The sequence below is a fragment of the Oncorhynchus gorbuscha genome, linkage group LG03 (genome assembly GCF_021184085.1).
Source record: "Oncorhynchus gorbuscha isolate QuinsamMale2020 ecotype Even-year linkage group LG03, OgorEven_v1.0, whole genome shotgun sequence".
NCBI classification, from domain to species: Eukaryota; Metazoa; Chordata; class Actinopteri; order Salmoniformes; family Salmonidae; genus Oncorhynchus; species Oncorhynchus gorbuscha.
The window spans coordinates 63,891,310-63,904,283 of NC_060175.1; the positions used below are offsets into that span (position 1 = coordinate 63,891,310).

At 42.0% G+C, this 12,974-nt stretch overlaps 1 protein-coding gene across 2 annotated transcripts in view; it reads right to left on the reverse strand.

Moving 5' to 3' along the window:
• LOC124031686 (FYVE, RhoGEF and PH domain-containing protein 3-like) overlaps window positions 1–11,856 on the reverse strand; it is a 96,801-nt gene extending 84,945 nt beyond the window's left edge. The window contains exon 1 of one of the 2 annotated variants that reach the window (XM_046343247.1): window positions 11,504–11,856. In XM_046343247.1, coding sequence (XP_046199203.1) covers window positions 11,504–11,528 — 25 coding nt within the window. In that variant the 5' untranslated portion in view covers window positions 11,529–11,856. The remainder of the gene's footprint in view (window positions 1–11,503) is intronic. The other variant, XM_046343246.1, reaches the window with a different exon arrangement.
• Between the last annotated feature and the right edge of the window lie 1,118 nt (window positions 11,857–12,974).

Sequence of the window (12,974 nt, forward strand, 5' to 3'; positions counted from 1 at the left end):
ACTCCACAAAATCGGCGGCCCTTGCAGAGCAAGGGGAACAACTACTACAAGTCTCAGAGCGGGTGACGTTTGAAACGCTATTATCACGCACCCCGCTAACTAGCTAGCCATTTAACATTGGTTACACCAGACTAATCTCGGGAGTTGATAGGCTTGAAGTCATAAACAGCTCAATGCTTGAAGCATTGCGAAGAGCTGCTGGAAAATCGCACAAAAATGCTGTTTGAATGAATGCTTACGAGCCTGCTGCTGCCTACCATCGCTCAGTCAGACTGCTCTATCAAATATCAAATCATAAACTTAGTTATAACATAATAACACACAGAAATACGAGCATTTGGTCATTAATATGGTCGAAAACGTTCATTATTTCAGTGAAATAAGGAACCGTTCTGTATTTTATCTAACGGGTGGCATCCCTAAGTCTAAATATTGCTTTTACATTGTACAACCTTCAATGTTATGTCATAATTATGTATAATTCTGGCAAATTAGTTCGCAATGAGCCAGGCGGCCCAAACTGTTGCATATACCCTGACTCTGCGTGCAATGAACGCAAGAGAAGTAACACAATTTCACCTGGTTAATATTGCCTGGTAATATGGATTCCTTTCAGCTAAATATGCAGGTTTAAAAATATGTACTGAATTGAATTAAGAAAGGCATTGATGTTTATGGTTAGGTACAGTCGTGCAACGATTGGGCTTTTTTCGCAACTGCGCTTTTGTTAAATCATCCCCCGTTTGGCGAAGTTGGCTATTTTTGTTAGGAAGAAATAATCTTCACACAGTTCGCAACGAGCCAGGCGGCCCAAACTGCTGCATATATCCTGACTCTGTTGCAAGAGAAGTGACACAATTTACAGAATTAAAAGAAATTAATGTTAGCAGGCAATATTAACTAAATATGCAGGTTTAAAAATATATACTTGTATTGATTTTAAGAAAGGCATTGATGTTTATGTTTAGGTACACGTTGGAGCAACGACAGTCCTTTTTCACAAATGCGCACCTCATCGATTATATGCAACGCAGGACACGCTAGATAAACTAGTAATATCATCAACCATGTGTTGTTAACTAGTGATTATGATTGATTGATTGTTTTGTAATGCTAGCTAGCAACTTACCTTGGTTTCTTACTGCATTCGCGTAACAGGCAGGCTCCTCGTGGAGTGCAATGAGAGGCAGGTGGTTAGAGCGTTGGACTAGTTAACTGTAAGGTTGCAAGATTGAATCCCCGAGCTGACAAGGTAAAAATCTGTCGCTCTGCCCCTGAACAAGGCAGTTAACCCACTGTTCCTTGGTGTCATTGAAAATAAGAACGTGTTCTTAACTGACTTGCCTAGTTAAATAAAGGTGTAAAACAAATAATAATATTTAAATCGGCCAAATCGGTGTCCAAAAATACCAATTTCTGATTGTTATGAAAACCTGAAAGCAGCCCTAATTAAAACCAGGTAAAGCTTACCCCCTACATTTTTGAACATTCTGTTAAAAATCGCGCAACATTTCAGCGTCCTGCTACTCATACCAGGAATGTAGTATATGCATATGATTAGTATGTGTGGATAGAAAACACTCTGGCGTTTCTAAAACTGGTTAAATCACGGCTGTGACTATAACAGAACGTGCGTTTCATCGAAAAGCGCAAGAAAATCTGATCACTGAAAACTGGAAAATATATCAATTTACCACTTGCATGTATTGTTGAATGGAAACCAAATTACATGGGGCTTAGATTGTAATAACAACAGCTTCCACACGATGTCGCCAGTCTTGTCATTTGCCTTGGCTTTGTTTCTTGGTCAAACGAGTAAGAGACAGCCGATTTCTTCCGCTCTCCGACAGGATATTTTGGATGAGAAATATCCGGACATGATTTCAAGACGTGGAGCTATTGAATACACATCGCCCCGTGATCGATTTGATAGATTATTAACGCTTACTAATACCTAAAGTTGCATTACAAAAGTATTTCGAAGTGATTTGTGAAAGTTTATCATCAACATTTTTCATTTAAAAAAATGACGTTGCGTTTTAAAACGCTGTTTTTTCCTTGATCACACAGTCTTCATAGATCGATATCTAGGGTATATATGGACCGATTTAATTGAAAAAAGACCCAATAGTGATGTTTATGGGACATCTAGGAGTGCCAACAAAGAAGATCGTCAAAGGTAATGAATGTTTTATATTTTATTTCTGCGTTTTGTGTAATGCCGGCTATGCTAATTATTTTGTTTACGTCCCCTTCGGATCTTTCGGGGTGTTGCATGCTATCAGATAATAGCTCCTCATGCTTTCGCCGAAAAGCATTTTAAAAATCTGACTTGTTGGCTGGATTCACAACGAGTGTAGCTTTAATTCAGTACCCTGCATGTGTGTTTTAATGAACGTTTGAGTTTTAACGAGTGCTATTAGCATTTACCGTAGCGCATTTGCATTTCCAGATGGCTAGATGGGACGTCTGCGTCTCGGGTGTGCTTAAGAAGTTAATCGGCCATTCCAATTAATTGGTTGATCTCTAGTTGCTATCCAAAGTTCTAAGCAAAAAAGGTTGGTTTGGAGGTTAGCTACTTCTCCTTTGCTAGCTAGCCAACTAACAATCACATCAAGCAGTTGAAATGACAGTAAACTATGTGCATTTTCATTTGTTTTGCCTTGATTTCTATTGTCATTTCTTTGGATATATCCATTGTAATGATCCTGATAAATGAATTTGGCTGGCTCAAAGAAGCTGTCAGTCTCGTCACGTTCATTCACTCTATGGTTTGGGGTAGCAGTTAGCCTAGTGGTTAGAGCATTGGACTAGCAAGATTGAATCCCTGAGCTGACAAGGTAAAAATCTGCTGTTCTACCCCTGAACAAGGCGCACTGTTCCTTGGTGTCACTGAAAATAAGATTTTGTTCTTAACTAACTTGCCTAGTCAAATAAAGGTAAAATAAATAAAAAATATGGCAAAGTGGAGATTGCAACAAAAAAAATAGCAACACTGTTGCACATGGTCAGAGAGGCAGGCAGCAATGTTTAAACAAATCCCAACTGTTGCAAACCAAATGCTAGCCTAGTAGCATGGGGAAATAATGTCTAGACACTTTTTTTCCGGGGGAGATTAAGTTTATGAATTGCCAGGCTGGGCTGTGGAACAGTAGATGCACATTGATACATCAAATGGAACTGTTAAAGGGGAATGGAAACACTTTGGGCAGTAGAGGTGTATTCAATCCACTAATACTAAACATGCACATTTAACATAGAAACATCTCTATTTTTAAGACTTTAATCTTGAACAACATTTATTAGAGGTATAGGCAGGCCATCTTGAATTGCCAAAGCATTGATGCCAATGTGTCATCGGCAGGGTTGATCACTAATAATATGCATGTCAGACAGCTCGGTGTATTCAGCATGTCAATACCTCTCATTAATAAAAGTAGTGATGAAGTCAATCTCTCCTCCACTTTCAGCCAGGAGAGATTGACTTCATCACTACTTTTATTTATGAGAGGTATTGACATGCTGAATACACCGAGCTGTCCGTCTAAACTACTGGCACATAGCTCAGACACTCATACATGCCACAAGAGGTCTCTGCACAGTTCCCAAGTCCAGAACAGACTATGGGAGGCACACAGTACTATATAGAGCCATGACTACATGGAACTCTATTCCACATCAAGTAACTGACGCAAGCAGTAAAATTAGATTTAAAAAAACAGATAAAAATCACCTGATGGAACAGCGGGGACTGTGAAGCAACACAAACATTGGCACAGACACATGCATACACACACGCGCACGATAACATACGCACTATACATACATACACATGGATTTAGTAATGTAGATATGTGGTCGTGGTGGAGTAGGGGCCTGAGTACACACAGTGTGTTGTGAAATCTGTGAATGTAGTGAAATATTTAAAAATTGTATAAACTGACTTAAGAGTAATGGGGATCGGTAATAAAAAACAAACACAAATACAGTGGTAGGCTTGATTACCAACAATGACATGACGGCCTACAGAGAGGAGGTGAGGACCCTTGGAGTGTGGTGTCAGGAAAATAACCTCTCACTCAATGTCAACAAAACAAAGGAGATGATTGTGGACTTCAGGAAACAGCAGAGGGAGCAGCCCCCCATCCATAACGACGGGACAGTAGTGGAGAAGGTGGAAAGTTTTAAGTTTCTCGGCATACACATCACGGACCAACTGAAAGGGTCCACCCACAAAGACAGCGTGGTGAAGAAGGCGCAACAGCTGAAGAAATGTGGCTTGTCCCCGAAAACACTCACAAACTTTGACAGATGCACAACAGAGAGCATCCTGCCGGGCTGTATCACCGCCTGGTACGGCAACTGCTCCGCCCTCAACCGCAAGGCTTTTCAGAGGGTAGTGCCGCCTGCACAACGCATCACCGGGGGCAAACTACTTGCCCCCCAGGACACCTACGGCATCCGATGTCACAGGAAGGCCAAAAAGATCATCAAGGACAACAACCACCCGAGCCACTGCCTGTTCACCCCACTAACATCCAGAAGGCAAGGTCAGTACAGGTGCATCAGAGCTGAGACTGAGAGACTGGAAAAACAGCTTCTATCTCAAGGCCATCAGACTGCTAAACAGCCATTACTAACAAAGAGTGGCTTCTGCCAGCACACAGACTCAAATCTCTGGCCACTTTAATACATTTAATAAATTGATTTCATAAAGGTATCACCAGTCACTTTAAATAACAGCACTTTAATCATGTCTACATATCCTACATTACTAATCTCATATGTATATACTGTATTCTATATCATCTACTGCATCTTGCCTATGCCACACGGCCATCACTCATCCATATATTTATATGTACATATTCTTATTCATCCCTTTACATTTGAGTGTATAAGGTAGTCGTTGTGAATTTGTTTGATTACTTGTTAGATATTACTGCACTGTCCGAACTTGAAGCACAAGCATTTCGCTACACTCGCATTAACATCTGCTAACCATGTGGATGTGACCCATAAAATTTGATATGATTTGATAGCAACCATTTTTGTTAGAACGGATAACCAGTCTTTTTCCATAGCTACTCTGCAAAAATAATTAACGTCTGTAGAAACATGACCAAAATAACTAACGACCAGATGTCTGTCCGGACTATGAAATTGTATGAATTTACTTTATTAAAATAAAGTTTTTTTTAATGAAAATGTGTCATTAATTATTGCTCGCCACTGGGCTGAACAAGGCCATTTTACATATGACTGCCTCTTGTGCCTTACTGCTTACATTTACATTTACATTTAAGTCATTTAGCAGACGCTCTTATCCAGAGCGACTTACAAATTGGTGCATTCACCTTATGCTTAAATATACAACGGGGGGAGATCTGGGGGAGAGAGGTCTGGCAAAGAGAATGTCTGGAGGTCTGAGAGAGGGAGAGAGAGATATGTAGAATGGAGAGAACTGTAGGAGAAAGAAGACAGACTGGCGGAAGGCAGCCGGGAGGAGAGCCAATCGATCCGTCCCCAGAGACCACCAACAAACACACTCTCTACAGTTCACCACCCCAACAACCTTTGTTATTGTCCAATCAACACCATCACTCTCTCTCCATCTTTCTTTCCATCCATCTCTCTCTGACTGTCTCCCATTTTGTACATATCTTTCTAAGACCTACAGTATATCGTTTCATCTCTATGACTATGCAAAGATTTTGTTTTCTAATATTATGTTATGGTTCTCCAACTCTTTGTGGTTTAGTGTGCACTTTGACCCAATGATTGACACTCTTAAAGGCAAAATGACCAAGATATTTTAAAATAAACCAATGCAAAAGATCTTAATAGGTAAAGGACATTGCATTTAACTGTTAAGTCAGTGGCAGTCTGGGTACCTGTTGCAAATGTGTGATCACACCACTGTAGTTAACTCTCTACACAAGTAACACAACTCTAGATTAATAGACTGAGAACAAATGTCTCACACGTACATTGACATGCGCATACACACACAAACTCAGCAAAAAAAGAAACGTCCCTTTTTCAGGTCACTGTTTTTCATAGATAATTCGTAAAAATCCAAATAACTTCACAGATCTTCATTGTAAAGGGTTAAACACTGTTTCCCATGCTTGTTTGATGAATCATAAACAATTAATGAACATGCACGTGTGGAACGGTCGTTAAGACACTAACAGCTTACAGACGGTAGGCAATTAAGGTCACAGTTATGAACTCTTAGGACACTAAAGAGGCCTTTCTAATGACTCTGAAAAACGCCAAAAGAAAGATGCCCAGGGTCCCTGCTCATCTGCGTGAACGTACCTTAGGCATGCTGCAAGGAAGCATGAGGACTGCAGATGTGGCCAGGGCAATAATTGCAATGTCCGTACTGTGAGACGCCTAAGACAGGGCTAGAGGGAGACAGGACGGACAGCTGATCGCCCTCGCAGTGGCAGACCATGTGTAACAACACCTGCACAGGATCGGTACATCCGAACATCATACCTGCGGGACAGGTACAGAATGGCAACAACAACTGCCCGAGTTAGACCAGGAACGCACAATACCTCCATCAGTGCTCAGACTGTCTGCAATAGGCTGAGAGAGGCTGGACTGAGGGCTAGTAGGCCTGTTGTAAGGCAGGTCCTCACCAGAAATCACTGGCAACAACGTTGCCTATGGGCACAAACCCACCGTTGCTGAACCAGACAGGACTGGCAAAAAGTTATCTTCAATGACGAGTCGCGGTTTTGCCTCACCAGGGGTGATGGTCGGATTTGCGTTTATCGTCGAAGGAATGAGCGTTACATCGAGGCCTGTACTCTGGAGCGGGATCGATTTGGAGGTGGAGGGTCCGTTATGGTCTGGGGCAATGTGTCACAGTACAGTAGACTGAGCTTGTTGTCATTGCAGGCAATCTCAACGCTGTGCGTTACAGGGAAGACGTCCTCCTCCCTCATGTGGTACCCTTCCTGCAGGCTCATCCTGACATGACCCTCCAGCATGACAATGCCACCAGCCATACTGCTCGTTCTGTGCGTGATTTCCTGTAAGACAGGAATGTCAGTGTTCTGCCATGGCCATCGAAGAGCCCGGATCTCAATCCCATTGAGCACATCTGGGACCTGTTGGATTGGAGGGTGAGGGCTAGGGCCATTCCCCCCAGAAATGTCCGGGACTGCAGTACTTAATGCAGCTGGTGGCCACACCAGATACTGACTGTTACTTTTGATTTTGATCCCCCCTTTGTTCAGGGACACATTACTCAATTTATGTTAGTCACATGTCTGTGGGACTTCAGTTTATGTCTCAGTTGTTGAATCTTGTTATGTTCATACAAATATTTACACATGTTAAGTTTGCTGAAAATAAACGCAGTTGACATTGAGAGGACATTTATTTTTTTGCTGAGTTTACATACTCACTCTTGCTCTCTCTCTCCCACTCCCTCCCTCCCTCTTGCTCCCTCTCCCTTTCCCTCTCCTATCTAGTCATCTCATTCCTGAGGACAGGCGATCCTGAGGCCAGGCGATTCTCTCCTAGATCCTGTCTGCAGACACTCTCCTCCAGTCTAATCATATTCCTCACCATGAGGAATTCACATGGAGAAGAGCATTAGAACACGAGTCTTTATACACACACCATGTATCAGCCTCAGCCTCTGACTCCCCTCTGTTTACATCCTGCACACCAGATAGCAGCCTGCATATCATTGAATGTGATCATGGTCATCATTATTATAATTAATTGTGATCATTATTATCACCCCTGTTCACTGGCTTCATAATCTTCAGCAGAACACATCAGAAACTAACTCCTCTCTACAAGTATCAGTTATTGGCCTCTCATGATCACCATCTTCATCACAATTGTCATATCTCTGTCTATAACTCCACTCAACATCCTGTCCCCCAGTTACATGTCATATAAACATCCTCAAATCAAACATCCTCCTCCTCCCTCCATTCAATACTAACTATTTCCCTGTAGCCTAATAATCATCATCAGACAAAACACATAGGATAAATGAGGAGGGGACTTTACAACAAAGAACATATTAATGTCTTGGCAGGGGCGGACTGGGACAAGAATTCAGCCCTGGCATTTTATCCACACCAGCCACATCACTGAGTGTGCCCGTGACACAATACTCCATTATAGCAAAGTGAAAACTTTCAAATTTATAGGAAATTAAATACAGAACTCTCTCGTTTACATATGTATTCACATAAATATTCACACGCCTGAGTCAATACTTTGTAGAACCACCTTTGGCGGCGATTACGGTTATGAGTCGTCTTGGGTATGTCTGTATCAGCTTTGCACATCTGGATTTGTGGATTTGCTCCCATCTGCTTCCTTGCAGATTTTCTCAAGCTCTGTTAAGTTAGATGGGGAGCGGCAGAGAACAGCAATCTTAAAGTCTTGTCACATATTTTCAATGGGACTCAAGTCTGGGCTTTGACTGGGCAACTCAAGGACTTTCACATTCTTGTTCTGAAGCCATTCAAGTGTTGCTTTGGCTGTATGCTTGGGGTCATTGACCTGTTGGAAAGTAACTCTTTGGCCCAGTCTAAGGTCATTTGCACTCTGAAGCAGGTCCTCATCAAGGATGTACCTGTATTTAGCTGCATTCATTGTTCCCTCTAACCTTGCCAGTCTCCCGGTCCCTGTCACTGAAAAGCATCCCAATAGCATAATGCTGCCACCACCATGCTTCACGGTAAGGATGGTATTAGATGGGAGATGAGCTATGCCTTAATTTTCTCCAGACATATAATTGTTATCTCATCAGACCACAGAATATTTTGCCGTATGATCTCATAGTCTTTCACATCCCGATTTTGCAAACTCCAGGTGTACTGCCATGTGTTTTTTTCTCAGGACTGGCTTCTGTCTGGCCACTCTCCTATAAAGCCCAGATTGGTGAAGTGCTGTAGAGATTATTGTACATCTGGCAGGTTATTCTCAGCAAAGGAACTCTGTAGTTCTGTCAGACTGGTCATTGGGTTCTTGGTCACCTCCCTGACCAACGCCCGGTTGCTCAGTTTGGTTGGATGGCAGCTCAAGGCAGTCTGGGTAGTTCTATATTTTTTTCAATTTCCCAATGATAGAGACCACTGTGCTCTTGGAAACTTTCAACACTAGAAATGATTTTATACCTATCCCCAGATATATGCCTCATCACAACATCTCAGAGATCTATGGATAGTTCCTTGGACTTTTTAGTATAGTTTCTGCTCTGACATGCACTGTCAACTGTGGGACCTTATAGTGTTTATTTCTAAATCATGTCCAAACAACTAAATTGGCAACAGGTGGACTCAAATCAAGGATGATCAAAGGATATTGGATGCACCTGAGATCAATTTGGAGTGTCATAGTAAAGGGGTGGGAATACTTATGTAAATAAGGTATTTCTGTTGTTGTTGTTTTTAACATTTGCAAAAATGTCTAAAAACCTGTTTTCGCTTTGTCATTATGAGGTTTTGTGTGTAGATTGATGAGATGGAAAAAAATATTGAATCCATTTTAGAATAAAGCTGTAACGTAACAAAATGTGGAAAATGGGAAGGTCTGAATACTTTCTGAAAGCACTGTATAACACAGAATCTTCGCCTACCTAGTAATTTTACGATCACCTAAATCTGGTAGCCTATGCTGTTGTATGCATTTTCTGGACATGGGCATGGTTGCTCATGCGGTGGTTACAATGTATCACTGGTCAAATGTTCTCATAAAAGGTTGTGGTATCAAAAGAGTTTGGTACAGGGATAGACATCACTTTTATATGCAAATCTCATTGGATACATCGTTTGATTATTGAGATATCGGCCTCAATTTAACTTCAGAGTTGCTTTTTCTTCTGAGGGCTAATCTGGGCCATTTTCGGGGACAGCTCCAGCCGGGCACAGGCCACGTAAATCGGGGACTGTCTCCGGAAATCGGGGACTGTCTCCGGATGTCTGGTCACCCTAGTCAAAATAGCACTCCAGAATCTCCTTTTTTCCCCCATAGAGATTAATTACATACATTGTTATGTGCACTAACTAATGTTGGCTAATTGATTTGGGGTTCATCACCTGAGGAAGTGGAAACTCAACACAAATTAACTAGATCTCCAACTCTAAATATAATACCCACTGCTAGTAGCCATGTATTCATCCAATAGTAAATGTAATGTCCTAACAAACTTTGCAGTTGCAAGCACGAGATCTATCGGCCTATGCCCTTGCTGGTGTGCATATCTCAAACCCATATCAAATATCTTGGTTGTAAAATAGCTGCTATTGAGCTGAAAATTGAAAGTTTTCTGTACCTACAGAAAACGGAGACCCTTCTCACTTCGACAGCGACAAGAGACGAAGCTTCGAAAGCATTTCCCCCCAATTGCTTTTTGAAATGTCATGGGGGAGATGAGAGTGGCTTGCCCATCACAGCAGCAGGCCCTATCTAGGGCACAGGCACAGCGGCAGGGTAGACACTTTTATTACAGGGATCACGAGGATAATACACTTTACTGTTTGACCAAAGCATGGTTTTACGACGTTTTGAATGAGATGATGATGTAGAATGTGCTCTTTCTGCATGTACAGGCACCCTTTCCGTTTTTTACGATCCATGATCTTGGATGTCGATCTGATCACGAGTCGGGGGAGGTCTCTTTGCTGATACAGCATTTGACTTTGAATGTGTATTTGCGTTAACTCAGCTCAGAAAAGCCATCTTGGTAAGTGCCAGCTGTTGCCCAATGATCAGCCAAAGGCTCATTATAGATTAGTATGGCCATGTCACCTTTATATATTTTTGTGTGTGAATTTCAACCAGCCCACCAAACAAGAAAATTGTGTAGCCCATCTGGCATTTGCCAGAATTGCCAGATGGCCATCCCACCAATGTCTAGAGAGCTGAGCTGTGTGTGTGTGTGTGTGTGTGTGTGTGTGTGTGTGTGTGTGTGTGTGTGTGTGTGTGTGTGTGTGTGTGTGTGTGTGTGTGTGTGTGTGTGTGTGTGTGTGTGTGTGTGTGTGTGTGTGTGTGTGTGTGTGTGTGTAAGAGAAAGACTGAGAGAAGCATATGCCTTATAATGCGTGGCACAGGGGCAATGGTGAAGTCAGAGCTGCTGCCACTTGGGGTTTGGTGACGATTTTCCCTCTTCTCCCCAAGGACCTTGACGTTTTTTGTGATGTGTGTGACATTTGATTGAAAGGTAAATGTCCTGTTATGTAGGCCTATGAATAATGATAATCCGTTTGTTGAAGTTTGTCTTTCTCGCCCGCATAAACTGCATTCGTTAGACTTGAATCGGGGAACAATAGAAAGGACAAGTTTGCCCCATAAATTTGCGCCATAAAGGAGATCGTTTTTGCTACATGTAGCCTCCCCTGTTGTAACTTTGTGCCACGATACTGCCACTAGAAATGGATACTTCAAGACAAACCCCCCAAAACAAGAAAGAGAACAATTCAGAGCTGTAAAATGTGTAGCCTAAGCGTTGGCTTACCAGTTGTTGCTGAAACCCCCTGCATCTTGCCTACAGTTGTTGTCCTGCTTGGCTGAATCCCCCCTCTCCGACGCTAGGCTCACAGGAGATTGGAAACAGTGCACAGGCGAACTATCGTTACAGTCAACTCAAACGAAGGAGTGTCCCGACTTCAGAGTCCTCTGCGTTTTCCCTTCTCTTGGCAAAAATCTCTAGCCTCCGCGGCCGGGCATAACGGGCATGTAGGGTTTCTTTCACGGATATAAGAGGGTGTCCAATGAGCGCGTTTGATGCATTGGAGCACTGATCCATTCACTCCTCCCGGCTCTGTCCTCCTTATAGCAAAACTATTCTTCTCTATGCGTTGAGTGCGCTCAACTCCGCCACTGGAGAAAGGAGTTGCGAGTTCACGCTGATGCGCGGTCACGACAACCATGGTCATTCATTGAGGACAGTAGAATAAAGTAAACCATGGGACTATTATGTTTGTATACATTGTTGTTTATTGCATGTCTTTTGCTTAGTTATTTTACACAATAACCTACAAAATGTTTATGTTTTCTCAATTACATCAAATTCAGCATTTAAACTGGTGCAAGTTGAAGTCTGTTCCACCTGAGCACGTCAGAGAACACTATGATGACACACCAAATGTGGTTGATGGATGCCTTTTGTCTTCTTCTAATGCCTCTAAAGGGGAAAGTAATTCAAAAGTAACGTTAATGAGTTGGGTAATCCAAAAGTTACCTTACTGATTACAGTTTTGGACAGACAATTAGTAAGTGATTACATTTATAAAGTAACCTACCCAACCCTGAACCTATTACCGTAGGATTTTACCATATTATAACCCCAAATCAAATATTTCCAATGATTATGTATTTGAGTCCGTAAACAGTGCTTCAAAATATGTTTAAACAAACTATCACGTCAGTCTCATGGACTGTCAGTTCCCACCCAGCCTCATCCTTCTACCAAACAAAGTGGCAGGATCAGGCCTTGGAAAACACAAATTGTTTTACCTTTAATATTGACCATTTAGCAGGGTCATTATAACAGAACATATGTTGAAATGAGCACCACTGTAGGCCTAAATCGATGCCCCATTTCACCATTTGTATAAGGGTCGCTGGGTGCTTCCATCACTGCATTAATCGTTATCATTGGGCTTGGCTTCCTCCTTGGTCCTTTGACTACAAAACACAAATATTAACTGGCATTTCTATGTCACTGCTCAGGCCCTCTCCCTCCCATAGATGAGCAGTGTTGATTCATCTTGAATTCCCAGCACGCTGAATAAACCTTGTCAGCTGTCCCTGTGAGTTAGTTTTCAGAGGAACAAGGAATTGATTGAGGCAGAGAGCAAAATTGCTTGCAAAAATATGAAATACTTTGCTATTTCTGTATCATAACCAACTGTTAATTCGCCCCTCAGAATAAAAATGCAAAGTTTGAGGTGACGGTATGACTCCCTGAGTTATATTTCATTTTA